This window comes from Trachurus trachurus, assembly GCF_905171665.1.
Source record: "Trachurus trachurus genome assembly, chromosome: 6".
In the NCBI taxonomy this organism is placed as follows: Eukaryota; Metazoa; Chordata; class Actinopteri; order Carangiformes; family Carangidae; genus Trachurus; species Trachurus trachurus.
In genome coordinates this window covers 19,903,178-19,919,310 of record NC_139897.1, presented here as the reverse complement: position 1 = coordinate 19,919,310, position 16,133 = coordinate 19,903,178, and the positions used below count along the sequence as shown (strand labels likewise).

The 16,133-nt window shown below is 40.4% G+C and overlaps 1 protein-coding gene across 5 annotated transcripts in view; it reads left to right on the top strand.

The window, feature by feature from the left end:
• The window catches only part of LOC310987649 (receptor-type tyrosine-protein phosphatase eta-like), a 23,958-nt gene extending 7,825 nt beyond the window's left edge, over positions 1-16,133 (top strand). For 3 of the 5 annotated variants that reach the window (XM_083973996.1, XM_083973995.1, XM_083973993.1), the window contains 22 exons: positions 1,345-1,605; positions 2,364-2,624; positions 2,876-3,136; positions 3,232-3,492; positions 5,054-5,308; positions 5,592-5,861; positions 6,089-6,361; positions 6,530-6,793; positions 7,365-7,625; positions 7,758-8,012; positions 8,388-8,648; positions 8,849-9,109; positions 9,202-9,465; positions 9,670-9,948; positions 10,061-10,324; positions 10,540-10,803; positions 11,018-11,167; positions 11,367-11,589; positions 11,742-11,857; positions 11,975-12,062; positions 12,152-12,196; positions 12,296-12,443. In XM_083973996.1, coding sequence (XP_083830122.1) covers positions 1,345-1,605; positions 2,364-2,624; positions 2,876-3,136; positions 3,232-3,492; positions 5,054-5,308; positions 5,592-5,861; positions 6,089-6,361; positions 6,530-6,793; positions 7,365-7,625; positions 7,758-8,012; positions 8,388-8,648; positions 8,849-9,109; positions 9,202-9,465; positions 9,670-9,948; positions 10,061-10,324; positions 10,540-10,803; positions 11,018-11,167; positions 11,367-11,589; positions 11,742-11,857; positions 11,975-12,062; positions 12,152-12,196; positions 12,296-12,308 — 4,850 coding nt within the window. In that variant the 3' untranslated portion in view covers positions 12,309-12,443. Of the gene's footprint in view, positions 1-1,344; positions 1,606-2,363; positions 2,625-2,875; positions 3,137-3,231; positions 3,493-5,053; positions 5,309-5,591; positions 5,862-6,088; positions 6,362-6,529; positions 6,794-7,364; positions 7,626-7,757; positions 8,013-8,387; positions 8,649-8,848; positions 9,110-9,201; positions 9,466-9,669; positions 9,949-10,060; positions 10,325-10,539; positions 10,804-11,017; positions 11,168-11,366; positions 11,590-11,741; positions 11,858-11,974; positions 12,063-12,151; positions 12,197-12,295; positions 12,516-12,819; positions 12,911-13,204; positions 13,282-13,475; positions 13,611-13,696; positions 13,814-13,901; positions 14,063-14,256; positions 14,393-14,502 lie in introns of those variants that run through there. The other 2 variants (XM_083973997.1, XM_083973994.1) reach the window with 2 other exon arrangements.

Genomic DNA, 16,133 nt, shown 5'->3' with positions numbered 1-16,133 from the left:
CTGTGTTGGGCATCAGCTGCAGTGATGCTGTTGAACCACACCTCCGTGTCAATGAGACAGTTCAGCAGTGAGGCAAAGCTTTGAGTTTGGTTTGTCCAGTTTTGTGGTTGCCCATTCGCTCTTGCTAATGTTTCTGGGTAGAGACTGAGAGAGTGAGTTCATAGATACAGCAGATGAAAGAAATTTATTACACAGGGTTGATTTTACATTTGATCTTTCAGTGGAAAATCAGACTCTATGTCAAGCTGCGGTTTGTGTTTCACACACGTCAGAGAAAGTGGTTGGTCAGCTGTTAAGATTGACCCTGGGTATCTATGTGAAGAGGTTTGGATACATGAAAAAGTAGATGATGTACAAAGATGCTAATTGAACCTCCAGTTGCATTGAAGCAGCTTGATATTGTTGCTGAGGCAACATGTCTCTTCTTTGATGATTGATCATTCAAAGTAATTAATTCACCCATATCACACATTTTCCCTCTCAGAGCCTGAAGAAGTCCTGAACCTCAGTTTGCCCAACATCACAACATCCTCAGTGTATGTGACGTGGACTGAGCCAAAGGGAGAGCGCTCCTTTTATAGAGTAGAGTGGACTAATGGAACAGCTGACTGGAGGAACAATGTGAATGAAACAAAAATAAATATCACTGAGCTGACTGCTGGAATGAAGTACGGTTTTACAGTCATAGCAGTGGCTGGAGATATCCAAACAGAAAGTGAAACAGTACAGATTTCTCATTACACAAGTAAGATGATGGATACAATTATTGCTGATCCTGGATCCTCCGCCCTGTTTTGTGTTTCATTGTTTCATTTTTTAAGAATTTCTGTGTTCATAGTTTATTTGTCTGTGTGTGACTACTTTTCTCCCTTTTTTGTTCCTGTAGTCGATGCTGTTTTCATCTCACATTACAGATTTGACTTCCACACCCTCTCTTCCTCTCTTGTCTATAGGACCAGGTATAATTGGGAACCACCATATTGTGTCCCAAACCACCTCCTCCATCTCTCTGAACTGGACCCCACCTCCTGGTGAGGTGTTCACGTACAGGTTGGAGTGGCACAATGGTGGAGCTCTGATACCCAGATATATAAAAGACACCTCTACTGTGCTGTCAGAGCTGATCCCTGGTACTAAATACACAATCATAGTCACCGCTGTTGCTGGAGACAATGAGACAGAAGGAGATCCTCATATATTCACCTCAGTCACAAGTAACAATATATTTTTTTAATTTCCAGTAGCTTGTTTGTTTGTGCTGCTGTGCTCTCCTGTTTTGCACGTCCTGCAGCCAGGAGTCTTTTTTCTTCTCCTCCTCAATGTGAATTTATCCTTCACTCACAGGACCTGAAAAAGTCAGAAATCTCATTGTGACAAATGTCACCACATCCTCTGTGTGTGTGAAATGGACAGAACCAGTTGGAAACAGCTCCTTCTATAGAGTACAGTGGACAGGGGGAGATGTCACTAAGACTAAAGATGTGTCTGAAACATCTATACACATTAGTAACCTGACTGCTGGTGTCCAGTATGAAATCAGTGTTACTGCAGTGGCAGATGACAATTATACTGATGGACAGAACACTACTGTTACTCAGTACACAAGTAAGTACTGTAAGCACTTAAATGTGGTTGATAGTGTCAGGAAGTCTGCTGAGGAGACCTGGTGGAGGAGACTGAGCAATGATGATGAGCAGGACGACTTTCAGAGGCTGATGTGAATAACATGTCCTCCTAAAGGGGAAGTTGATGTATCTCAGGATTGTACCCTGACAGGAGGGTGGAGTAGTTATACTGATGCTGTATTGAGCACTTGTGTTTCATTGTTTAATTTTTAAAGATTTTTTCTTGTCCATAGTTTACTTGTCTGGCTGTGACTACTTGTCTCCCTTTTTTGTTCCTGTAGTCGATGCTGTTTTCATCTCACATTACAGATTTGACTTCCACACCCTCTCTTCCTCTCTTGTCTATAGGACCAGGTATAATTGGGAACCACCATATTGTGTCCAAAACCACCTCCTCCATCTCTCTGAACTGGACCTCACCTCCTGGTGAGGTGTTCAAGTACAGGTTGGAGTGGCACAATGGTGGAGCTGTGATGACCAGCTATATAAATGACACCTCTACTGTGCTGTCAGAGCTGATCCCTGGTACTAAATACACAATCTCAGTCAGAGCTGTTGCTGGAGACAATAAGACAGAAGGAGATCCTCATGGATTCACCTCAGTCACAAGTAACATATACATTTTTGAATTGCAGTTGCTTGTTTGTATGTGCTGCTGTGCTCTCCTGTTTTGCACTTGCTGCAGCCAGGAGTCTTTTTTCTTCTCCTCCTCAATGTGAATTTATCCTTCACTCACAGTACCTGAAAAAGTCAGAAATCTCAATGTGACAAATGTCACCACATCCTCTGTGTCTGTGGATTGGACTGAACCAGAAGGAAACAACTCTTTCTATAGAGTACAGTGGAGAGGGGGAGATGTCACTAAGACTAAAGATGTGTCTGAAACATCTATACACATTAGTAACCTGACTGCTGGTGTCCAGTATGAAATCAGTGTTACTGCAGTGGCAGATGACAATCATACTGAGGGACAGAGCTCTACTGTCACTCAGTACACAAGTAAGTAAGCATTTGTAAATGTGGTTGATATACTGCTGGTACTAAATACACAATCACAGTCACAGCTGTTGATGGAGACAATGAAACAGAAGGAGATCCTCATAGATTCACCTCAGTCACAAGTAACATATACATTTTTGAATTCCAGTAGCTTGTTTGTATGTGCTGCTGTGCTCTCCTGTTGCGCGCTTGCCACAGACAGAAGTCTTTTTTCTTCTCCTCCTCATTGTGAATTTATCCTTCATTCTCAGGACCTGGAGCAGTCCAAAATCTCATTGTGACAAATCTCACCACATCCTCTGTGTCTGTAAAGTGGACTAAACCAGAAGGAAACAGCTCCTCCTATAGAGTACAGTGGACAAGCGGTGGATTGCCAATGACTGCTTACACCAGTAACACCTCGGCTGTGCTGCCAAATCTGATCTCTGGTACAACATACACCATCACAGTCACAGCTGTTGCTGGAGACAATGAGACAAAAGGAGATACCAAAAAATTGACAACAGTTACAAGTAAGCCACATTATATCAGCATGTGTTTATTGATGCTCAGCATGCCTTGTCATTTTTTTCCTCCTCTTCATTGTGTATTTATCCCTCAATCACAGCACCTCAGCCAGTCGGTGAACTCAGCGTCACAGTTTTCACCACATCCTCTATCTCTGTGACCTGGACCAAGCCAGGAGGATACAGCTTCTTCTATAGAGTACACTGGACAAATGGAAATGACAGTCACACTACCAATGTGTCTCAAACATCTATAACCATTCCTGAGCTGACTGCTGGTGTTAAGTATGCAATAGATGTTACTGCAGTGGCAGATGACAATCATACTGAGGGACAAAGCGTCAGTGTTTCACATCACACAAGTAAGTAATAATTTACATGCATGTTTTTTCTTTCCATTTTGCTGCACAAAGTGAACTACACATAAGCATGTTTAGGGATATTATGTTGTGGCTCTGTTTCTAATTGGTATTTCACAATTTCAGTGTGTATTTTGTTTGTGTATTTATTTGTTTAGACATTAGAGATATTTGTCAGTTTTAGTTCCAGTGATGATCGTGGCTGTGCAGCCCCACACAGGAGATAGTTCTCTCATACTGTATATGTGTCTCTATCTTCTGTATTGAGGGAGTATACCATGGCTAGATCCAACAGCAACAGTCTGTCTTTGTGCTGCAGTCTTTTGCAATGCTCTCCCAACTGTCGGAGTCTATGTTTGGCAGCTCAGCATAGCAAACATACTAGAGGAATGAACACTTACTCTGACTTCTCGTTAGGTCATATTCCCTGCCAAGTAACCAGGATGCAGCACAGGAATTGCTGATGTGTAGTGTGCTGATGAGAAAAGGCTTCTTAGACCTGGAGATTTGTGTGCCCAGTTTAGGGCTTGTGGAAACACACTGTCTTGGCTACAGCAGCTTGGCTAACACTACAGTGGCCCTCGCAAGATGGTGGTCCAGTTCCTTGTCAAGTGACAGGTTGTTGGTGGTTGTGGACCTGGGGTATCTTAATGAGTTGACACAGTCAAGAGTCTTGCTGTCAGTGGAAATACAGGGTGGGGTTTTGACCTTTTGGCCCATCTTATAGATCTTCTCAATGCCAAGAGAGAGTTAAACTTCTTATCAACCAGTGAGACTCTGTCTATCAACCCCTCGAGCGCTGATCTGGGGTGGATACTTGCGGTCCGTCATGTGCAAATATCATTTACTGTAGGTCTTCGATTGCAAGCAGGCAACGACAAACTGTTTGGTGACAGGTCTCAGGGAGGAGCTGAATTCAAGCAGGAATAAAAAGAGAATACCGGAGACAGTCAGCATCAACAGAAATGAGATCAATCAAGGTGTCTCCTCTGCTTCCAAGATTTCTCCTGCATCTAACTGCCCTGCTGTGAGTTTTGCAAGCATGATGTACAGTATATAAAGGCTGTTTTCAAGGTGCTGAGTAGAGAAATGGTAGTGATAGAGGTAATTTGGTCATGAAGCTGTTCTTGTGCAGCATGATGATCTTGATATCATTCATGCCCAAGGTGAAAGCATTTTAATTCCAGAGTCAATGAAAATGTGGAAGGGAGAATGGTTGCCTATGCTGCTGGGGCCCGTAGACAGTTCCACTTAATCTACAGCAGTTTACTAGTTGGAGACAGAGAATGCTTTGTCAAAGGATGTGAGGAAAAGCTGGATAACCTTTGAGTTGGAGGAGTGGCTGGCATTGATGCATGCCTTATACTTGCATGGTGGATCTGCTTAGGCTGTAGCTTGGATGTGAGGTTTCTTCATGAGCAGTCTCTGCCCATTCTCATTCAAGTTTCCTATTATCTAATAATTACAGTTTGTTCATATATTGTGTGTGACACCATATTTTGTTTTTTTAACAATGCAATGATAAGAAAAACAAACAGCCTCTACTTATTTTTTTTTTGCACAGGGCCCACAAAACCTGAGAACATTTCAGGGCAAGGAACGTTAAACCTGTCCATCAGCTGGGACTTACCTGGAGGGAATGTTGATCAATATGTGGTGAACATCTCAAATATAATGCTGCAGGATTTTAATACCATCAACACAGCTGACAACAAAGCCCACTTTAATGATTTAAAACCCGGGAGAATCTATAATGTCACAGTGACAGCTTTAGCTGGAGACTTAAGCAACACATCTGACCTGACTTCACTTGCAACTAGTAAGTTCAACATTGTTTTCTGTTGTTGTTCCATAGGGTTTTATTGATCACATCCTTAGAGCTGCCTACACATTAAACATGTTTTATGTAGTTAATTTAATGGACTCAAACCACTAAACTGCATACAATCAGTCAACAATTAAATATTGACAGCCAACAACGTTTAGCCTTTGTATCTCAGTACACCTACAGAGTTGCATTCGTTTTCTTGGACAATGCAGTTACTGAAAACAAACAAACAAAAAAACATTGTGTACCTGTACCTGTCTTTCACACCTCTTAGATCCCACACCTCCTGGATCCCTTAACATCATAGAGAGGACAAACTCTTCGTTGCAGCTGAATTGGGCAATTCCTCTCCAGATGGAGAATGCTCCAGGCATCAGCTACAATATCATCTACCAGCCTGTGGTTGGAGAAGCACAACATAACACAGCACTCAATACCACAGTGCTGTCCCCACTGTCCTCAGGAATACGTTACAATATAACAGTGGTGACAGTTGGACCCCAAGATTTGAGGAGCACGGCTGTCTATGCTTCTTCTTACACTTGTAAGTACAACAAAGGAGGCACAAAAGAGCAGAGAAGTGTCTCTTTTGCTTTCAGTGATATAATTCATACTCGCAATATAGCCTACACAAGCCAATGTCTTTTCTTGCTAGCAGCTATAATACTGCAAATTTCAGATGTTACTCTATGTTATTGATGGAATTCACCTCTAATCTACTTACTTTTTTTTTTTTTACTAACATGTCCATCTTGTTTGTCGTCTTTCTAGTGCCCAACCCTGTGTTGAACCTTAGAGCCAGTACTGAATCCACCACCTCAATCAAAGTGGAATGGCAATACCCGCATGGAGCCCAACCCTATTACAAATACGTAATTAAAGCCAACAGTGCCACAGGAAAACCTGTTAACAAAACAATTGACAATAACAGCACTGATTTACCGGACCTGGAGCCAGGAAGTAGATATAATATCAGTGTCACCACAATAATAGGAGAAGACTCAGGACTCGTATCCACGGAGGAAGAGACATTCAGTTATACAAGTAAGACCTTTTTAAATGCAGACACACTGCTGAAGCCTTAATTGGTCATGTGCTACTTTAACTTGATAATATCCTACATACACAAATCCAAAAACCACAAAAATATCAAATACCATTTTCTGTTGAGGTTTTTTGGCCTTACATAACCCTCTGCTGTATTTGCTGCAGTGCCCAAAGCAGTGATCAACCTCACAGTGAGTGAAGTGAACAAAACAGCCATCCGGCTGACGTGGCTCAATCAAAGTGATTATAAGCCTTCCTACTCCTACCTGGTGATAGCGCTCCAGGACGGCATAGAGGTTCAGAAAAATGAAACAAAGACAGAGACTTATACCTTCTTCGATCTGACCCCTGGAAAACTGTACACTTTTCAGGTGTTTACAGTTGTAGGGGGGGTCAATTCCAAAGAGGAAATCACATCAAGTTTCTCAAGTATGTCTTCAAAGTTTCTGAAATGTGTTTATATATGCAACAGGGATACAACTATGTGGTATTACTTGGAAACAATCTCACAGTTATTCCATTTGTTCCCTGGAAAATTGTACACTGAAAACAGCTTGTGATTCTAGTCTTGTATTTCTATCCTTATTACATTGTGCAATCAATTGTGCAATTAATTCCTAATTATAAGTTCAAGTAAAAAAACAACAACTTGTCTCTTGCCACTTTAATCACTAAAATTACTAGAGGTCACGGTTTCTATAATGCATCGCAACAGAGTTGTCTATTACAGTAGAACGCCCTGCCTATTAAATGCCCACATATTTCAAATGCCACACCTCCAGTTTGTAATACAGGTCTTGTGATAAAATGTTAAGTCTGTCATTAAACATTTTAGAACACAATAACTATGTTACAATTACTGTGTCACTACACAGCCCTGCCTAATAGACAGAGATCTAAAACGTATGGGGTTAAGGGGTTAGAGGGTTAGGGTTAGGGTTAGGATACTTAAGATAATCAAAATGTATATTACATTAAATTTATGTCTTTTTCCCTACAGGGCCTGAAGCTGTTTCTAATATCACATTCACTGGGACCACAACTACCATGTCAGTGAGCTGGATACCAGCACTTGGGGGGGTGCTCTCCTACAATGTCCTGCTGTATAGAGGAGATCAGTTCCTCCAAAACAAGACGGATCTGGCCAACAACACTGTGAACGTAAAATTTATGTACCTGGAACCGGGAGTGCTTTACTGTGTAGTGGTGTCCACCAAAAGTGGATTTCAGACTGACAGCGCAAAAGTTTGCAACGCAACTTGTAAGTTAAAACAAGATTGTGTCTCATAAATCTATGTGCACTGCATGTATTTTGTTTCTATCTTGACAATTTATTTTGTGAATGTTTCTTTGAATTAAGCTCTAATGAAATCGTATTTCTTCTGTTTTTCAGTTCCCACCCCTCCTGGCCCCATTGCAGTGGAGTCTCAGACAGTGGAGTCCATCAATTTTACCTGGCCAGTTCCAGATCTCATGAACCATACTAATTACAACTTCAGTGTGTCTTCTGTTCATGGCCTTAATCTGACTGCAAACAACTGGTTCCTGTTGGACAATGTGGAATCTGGAAGCCCCTACAATATCTCTGTTGTTACTGTAGGCGTGCTTCACTATCAGAGCACAGCGGTGACAGCAGAGAACTATACAAGTGAGTGTGATTACTAGTGACAGGCCCCAAGGAGATACTTGTTACATATGTTCAAGTAGGCAGATGTGAAACAGTGATAATAATTTGTTAAAAAAAGATAAAGGAAAAAAAAGGTCAAATTCAAAGACTCAAAGATTAACTGTCAAAGAAGTAGGTGCCAAACTATTTTAATCTTAGTTTTATAAATAAAATGTCCTTGATGCACAAAAAATCAAAAGCACCAAGTGAGAATAATCACACAGTTATTGCAGCACATCAACTCCCAATGCTTATTTATTTAATAATGTCTTTAAGTTTTTTGTTTGTTTGTTTGTTGTTGTTTTTTACCAAAAAATCTGATTTAACTTTGGTGTTTAATCTGTTTTACTTTTTCAGGACCATATGCTGTAATTAATTTGACAAAGACAGACATCACCACAAATGCAGTGACCTTGGAGTGGGAACAACCTCACAGCAAACCTCATTACACCTATGAAGTGCAAGTCAGCAATGGCTCCTATTCTGATCAGAAAGTAGTTGAAGATCTCACAGACACAGTGAATGGACTTTCATCTGGGAGCAACTACAGCTTCACTGTCACTACACGGACAGCAGATGGCACTCAGGCATCTCCTGTGACAGTCTCCTACTTTACACGTATGAATACATCTAACAAACTTAACATTCTCTATCCCTGGACATTTACACTATTATTATGCTGGAGCTGAAAAAGCAAAAAACATTTTGTCATCTTTCCTTTACCTTTTATTCAGTGCTGCTAATTTGACAGAATATGAAAGAAGACACAAGCTCAATGTTTATGTGTTCAAAAGTAATGCTCTCTTTTCTGTCTGTAGGGCCCTTTGCTATTAGATCGCCGGAGGCTGAGACCTTAGACACGACTACTATAAATCTGACTTGGACAAAACCATTGGAGTACAAGAGGGAATATACGTATCGAATTGAGACAACAGACTGTGGCTCCAAAAATGAAACCGTAGAAAAAGAGGTCGCCCAGATCTCAGGGCTCATCCCTGGGACCAACTGCACCTTCTATATTTCTGTCAGGGCAGAGAATGGCATCGAAGGGAAAGCAGAAGCCATCTCACAGTACACCAGTAAGATTTTCACCTATCATTTCCGCTTCTCTATTTGACATTGTCATTGCGGTTGATCAGTTTGAATCACTCCCCCCTCTGCACATTTATAGAGCCTGAGGCCGTGCAACCCAGCATCTCCAGTCAGAGGTCCAATAGTTCAATCCTGGTGTCATGGAACAAACCTAATGGGGTGGTGGAATCTTACGAGGTTCATCTAAACAAAACTTCCTCGCAAGACAACTGGCAAAAGCTGAACTCTTCCACCACCAGCTTTCTGTTTCATGGCCTGTCTGCAGGGAGGCTTTACACAGCCACAGTAGTGTCTCATAGTGGACCCTTCAATGGAACATCTGGACCCGTCACTAGTGCAACTTGTAAGTAAGATAAATACAGTATGTTACTGTAAGCTGACAACTTTTTTTAGTTGTGTCAAACAGTTTACAGCTTACAGCTTACCTCTCGAGCGTCACACTGGTGAAGGGGCAGTACAATCATTAAAATATGATGATGAATGTAAGACTTCACTCTGCTTGTTGATATTAACGTGTTTTAATTCCATTCCTCACCCCCAACCCCAGTCCCCAACCCCCCAGGGCCAATTGAGTTCCTGACAAAGACGACCAGTTCAATTACGATTAGGTGGGATGAAGCCCCTCTGATGAGTGGTGCTTCATTCTTCTACAAACTGATCAGCACACAATCCCATGGGAGAGGAGACATCACAACCAGCAACACCACCGCCACCGGTCACACGGTTGCCTCCCTGCTTCCTGGAACTTCCTACAACATTTCCATTACAACAGTGGGTCCCCTGGGTTTTGAGAGCGAGGCGGTTCACATCTCCTTGGTTACTACAAGTAAGAGCTTTTATTTCTGTACCTGAGCAATGATCAAACACGAGCGCTATTCTCTCTCACCTTGACTATCTGGAGTAACATTTGCACCTTTTAAATATCTTGAAACAAACAGAGCCATTGAGTGTGGAGTCTCTTGCGGTGCGAAAGACAGAGGAGAACAACATGATACTCGTGTGGAAAAGCCCTGCTGATTACAAGGAATGCTATGGTTACATTGTGACATGGCAAGGCCAAAATGGGCGCGAGAGTGAAAACACAGACCAAAATGAGTATACTATCGATAACCTGGCGCCTGGCACCAACTACAGCTTTCAAGTCACCACAGAGGCGTGTGACGGGACACAGAGTGCTCCAACGTCAAATTACAACTGCACAAGTATGATCATAAACAACTATTTCATTTCCCTTCATTTCTTTTCATGTTTTCACATGCGTGTTTATTTCTGTGTTTTTAAGGTTCTTTAAATTAATAACTTTGTTGTTAATCAAAAGGTGACATGAATGAACATGGAAAACAAATATATTTGGCCAACATGATTAATCTACTTTAATATAATTGACGCTTTTAATATTTACTTCTATGTCATGCAGAGGCAAGCCCAGTGACAGACATAAACTGTGTCGGTCCAGACGAACCAAATGCAACAATCAACCTGTCCTGGACCAAACCCAGTGGCCTGCACTCTGGCTTCCTGGTCAGGGTAAACGGCAGCGAGATCAACTCCACAAACACCTGTTGTAATCAGATTGTGTCCAACCTGCGGCACTTTACTAACTACAATCTGAGTGTGGAGACGCTGAGCTGTGGACTGCCCAGTATTTCTGTGTCTTGCAGCTCCCGCACAGGCATTACAGGTAGGACATTTTGTTTTGAGGAGAATTATTTACATACTGTAACTGTAATGTTTGAGATACATGCAAAAACTTTAATATTACTGTTATTGTTGCTGAAAGACATACGTTTATTACAGACATTTCCTCACAGTTTTAAATTACTTTTTAGTGTTTAAGTATGATATATGAAAAAAGTTCTCAAAAACAAATCTTTTCATAATTTTCATTCTTGAAGCTCCGCACATCCTACCCAACTATGAGTCACTGTTGGTGGTGACTGAGAGGGTGTACGACAAGTTCTACCTTCAGATTGACAGAACGCTGCTGGATAGCACCAATGGGCCTGTCACACATGTTGGGGTGCTGGTGACAGACAGCTCCCCTGGTGGGTCTCTTTTTCTTTTCTTAATGCCAGGGTGTTTTGTAATTATGTCACATTATCCTAATCCATTCATGCTTAAGAGACAATTTGTTGTGCATGACCTGTATCCTGGAGATCAATTTATTTATGTGTGGTAAAAGTATTTCTTACTTTTTTGTGTATGTGTTTCATATGATTAACACCAAATGGTAATTCTATTCAGGAGACACTTTGACACCGTTCTTGGAGAAAACATATGATCAGTGGAAGGCAGGAGAGACTAAAGTGTATCTTGCAACAATCAAAGAGGTCAGCGTTCAGCGATCGCGCAGTGGAGAGGACAATACTAAAGAGGACGATATTGAGATCATAGTAGGTGATGGAACCACTTCGAAGGCTTGGCATGGCTACACAAATGGTCCTTTGAATGCCAATGGAAAATACCAGTAAGACCAAAAACAATACTGTGTATATTCAACAAATGATACAGCATTAGTTATTTTAGGTTAATTTTTTGTCACAGAGCAAAAAAAGCCTGAATGTAAGATCTGTGTTGATAAAAAATAAAACATAAAGGAAAATCTCTTTTATCCTGCAGATATGCCATTGTGTTGTTCACCCGTCTGGACACAAAAGAAGGGTTTGTGGTTGTCCAAGGGTCTCTGGTTTCAATAACAAACCTCTATCCTATTGTTGTGCTCCCACAAAACCCAGGTACCCAGAATCAACGTTTGATTTGTTTGATTTACCATTAAACACTCTGATAACGATAGGAAACACTCATTGACCTCTTCTGATGTTTCCCTGTCCCAATCTTTGTCAACATTGTAGCTGTCATTGGCCTTGCTATTGGAGTAACACTGGGGATTTTTTGTATTCTCTTCATCATCCTCATTGGCTTCATTATCTACTGGAAAAGGTTTGTCATCATCATAGTTGATTAAAAAAATCATTATTATGTCAGTGCATATAGGTGTTCACTCTAAACTCCTTATTTATGAACCATAGGTTAGCCACCAAAGAATCATCAGACATCCAGATTCATTCAATGAGGTAAGGTTTTTTATTCTTACCATATTATTATACTTTTAAATTAATAAACAAAAGTTAAAACTGTCAGTCAATGTTACTTTCTCCTCTTTCCTTTAACAGAGCCAAAGTGTAAGTATAGATTCTGCAAATAATAAAGTATAATCAGAACTATGAAATCTTACACATCCTTGCTAGAACGGGCAGTGGGATAGTTTTCTGAATAAAACATATCTCTGGTGTTCATTTGAACAGAAGTGTGGCTGTGAGGATGGAGGACTACGAGGATTACTACAAGAAGCAGAAAGCAGACTCCAACTGTGGCTTTGCTGAGGAGTTTGAGGTGAAACATTAACTCCTGAAAGAAAATGTGTCTATTCATAGCAGCCAGTTACTGATAAAAAAAAAACAAAAAAAACATTGATCTTTATTCTAAATTGATTCAGTCATGTAATATGATTAATCACATTAAGGGATGGAATTGCAATTAATTGACCATGAAATTGATTAGTAACTGGATTTTTTAAAAAGTTTTTGCTTCCTTACTGACATTTAGGTTTCTCCTGGTTTGATGCACATGTACCGGATTTTGGGTGTAAATCGAGGCATCCAATTATGAGTCGCTTTTTGTCCCCTTTCTTGTACAGGACCTGAAGCTTGTTGGTACGGGTCAGTCGAAAACAAGTGCTCTGACTTTGGAGAATAAGCCCAAGAACCGCTACAACAACGTGCTCCCCTGTGAGTCTCCTTAACAAATCCACCTCTGCTGCTCTCCACAGTAACACTCATCGCTTTTTCAACTATATCATCATCGCCTATCATGGTGTATCTACTACCATTATCTTATCCCATTTTTGTTTGGACATTAAAACATACAGTTATCAAACATTTTTCAATGCAATAACAGTGTTTGGAAATACGCTGAGAAAATTCATCCAATTTCACTCCTTTCACATTGCAGAAACCTGAACATGCTATAACATTTCATACATTGGAGATTTTTTCCATTTACCCTCTTCTCTCACCTCCTAGATGACTCCTCTAGGGTGAAACTCTCTATAATCCATGGAAGTCCCTATGACGACTACATCAATGCTAACTACATGCCGGTGCGTACTGACATTTGTAGGGGCAGCTGTCTGCTTTTTAAAAACAAACCTGCTCATTCTTTTGCTTAATTCCATGCTACCATCTTTCCATCTTGTTACATGGTGATTTTTTTTGTAGCAGCTGAGATTCTCAGAGAAAACTGAACAGGATGGGTGTTTATGTTGTGGGGCTGGGCTGATGTTTTGTTTGGCAGGGTTACAACTCCAGGAAGGAGTTTATTGCAGCTCAGGGTCCTTTGCCCACCACAGTCAACGAGTTCTGGAGGATGATATGGGAGAAGAATGTACAGACCCTTGTCATGCTGACACGTTGTAACGAACAGGGTCGGGTGAGTGCCAACACAAACACCACAACTAGCAGCAACATGCACGCTAACGCACATAGATGCGATAACTTTCTGTCTTTCCTTTCCAGGTAAAATGCGAGCAGTACTGGAGTTCTGACACAAAGCACTTTGACAACATTACTGTGACAACAACCTCTGAAATACCACTTGATGACTGGACCATCAGAGATTTTGATGTTAAAAACGTAAGTGGTGAGATGTAATGTTATGCCAGAAAAAAACAACAAAGCAATTTAACATGTATGAAGAGTTTGTGTGTTATTTGTTCTTCAGGTAAAAACAGCAGAGACCCGTGCAGTGCGTCACTTCCACTTCACAGCCTGGCCCGATCATGGGGTACCAGAAACTACTGAACTCCTCATCAGCTTCAGACATCTGGTCAGAGAGCACATGGACCAATACTCCAGACACTCTCCCACTATGGTCCACTGCAGGTTTGACTCAACGACACACACACACACACACACACACACACACACACACACACACACACACACACACACACACACACACACACACACACACACACACACCGTTAACTATATAACTGTTTCAGAAAGGAGAAAAATTTATTTACCTGTTATTCCCTTTTCCCTCTTGTCCATGTGTTTACTTTGTCTACATTCAGTGCTGGAGTTGGCCGCACAGGCACCTTCATATCCATTGATCGTCTGATCTTCCAGATAGAAAGGGAAAACATTGTGGATGTGTATGGCATCGTTCATGATCTGCGTATGCACCGGCCCCTAATGGTGCAAACGGAGGTAGGGTGCAGTCACTCACTGGGGGTTTTAACCCTTTACTGTACATGTTGTTTGAAATGATCAGTATGCTGCAGCATTGGCAAACTTTTTTGCATTTGGTCTCATTGCAGGATCAGTATGTGTTCTTAAACCAGTGCGCCATGGACATCATCAGGGCAAGAACTGGAACCAACGTGGATCTAATCTATCAAAACACCGCTGCGCTCTCTATTTATGAGAATGTAGAACCCAAAAAAGGTTTCCGCAAAAACGGGTACCACGATGCATAGGCCAGAGAAACTGCTCAGGTCTTCTGCTTCTCTCTTTACTCTGAGCAAGAAACTGTGCAGACATTTGTAAAGGGAACACTTTAAATAGATTGTGCTGCAACTGTTTCTGTTTTTTATACCTGTTATGCTCTTGTGAAGGACCCTGTAGCTTTCTGGATTTAAATCTCCTTTTCTTGTATTTATTTGTTAAAAATGTTGAATGTTTGACAAAGGAGAAAACTGTACATAGTGGACATAATCACTGACCAAAGATGACTTTGATTATTCTTAAAATTCTGTCTCATAATTACATACTTTTTTGCTCAGTTGTTTTTCTCAGCTTGCTTACTACTGTATATGACTTACTGATGATTACATCTTTGGCTCAGGTAATATGTTGGATGCTGTATAGGTATTATTATAAGGAAAATATTGTAATTAAATAATCTTGAGAATGGCTTGATAAACATGCTGATATGAATACCATGTGCCTTTTAAAAACCTGTGTTCTATAAGACCAATAGCTGTCACTCTTATTTTTGTTTTCATCATGTAAGTCAAAAAGTAAAAGATAAAGTGATTTTACCTTGTCATAGGAACCTTAAAGATACGCCAGTATATGTCATATTTTACTGAAGTTTGTCAGTTTGTACAGCCAATAGTTTTTGCACCTCTTAAGGCAGTTTGAACTGTGTAATGCCTTTTAATGAAGGAGTTTTGTTGTAATCTTTTGTATTTGTATGCACTGTAGTGAATAATGCACTGGATGCATTTGTCTTCCTGCACTGTCCATCTTTAAAAACTATGAGATGTTTATTTTTATCAGTATCTTTGAATTACATTTTGGCCAGTTCTATATGATAATGTTTGTGACCTTTGTCTTTTCACTGTGCATCTGATTGTTCAAGTCCTACTTTGATATATTTTTTGGAAATTAAAGAGATGTTTTGCATTAAGCAATAGCTCAGGAACTCAAATTATGACAACTGAACATGTTATTGGTGGTATTGGAGGTGTGATGTTAAAAAATCCATACTGTGTCAATGTGAACTTAGTCGCATCCATAGTTGTTTTGTGTTAGTGTCCTTTTCAGTGTACATTCCTCGAAACAACGATGTTATATCATTTCCTGCTGCATAGCTGGCCATTTCCTGTGATGTCAAAACCATCAGACCACCACAAACTTTATTTTCAGTTTCTAAAGAGCAGAATTTTCCATGAGGCAGGTACATTTTTTTCAAAAGACAAATATGTGCTGCCCATGTTTTATTTTTATTGGATCGTATTGTATACTTAAAAAGATTGAAAGCACTTGGGTTTTTCAATGAGAAACAAGAATGGCAAATAGATATGATGTTTAAGGATGTTTTTGAAATGCTTTTTGAGATGCTTGCTGGTACAATGCAAAAAAAATGAATATAAAAGGAGCAAGATTTTAATATTTGTATATCTTTCAATCTGTCAAACAAAATGGGATTAAAGATGTTACTAGA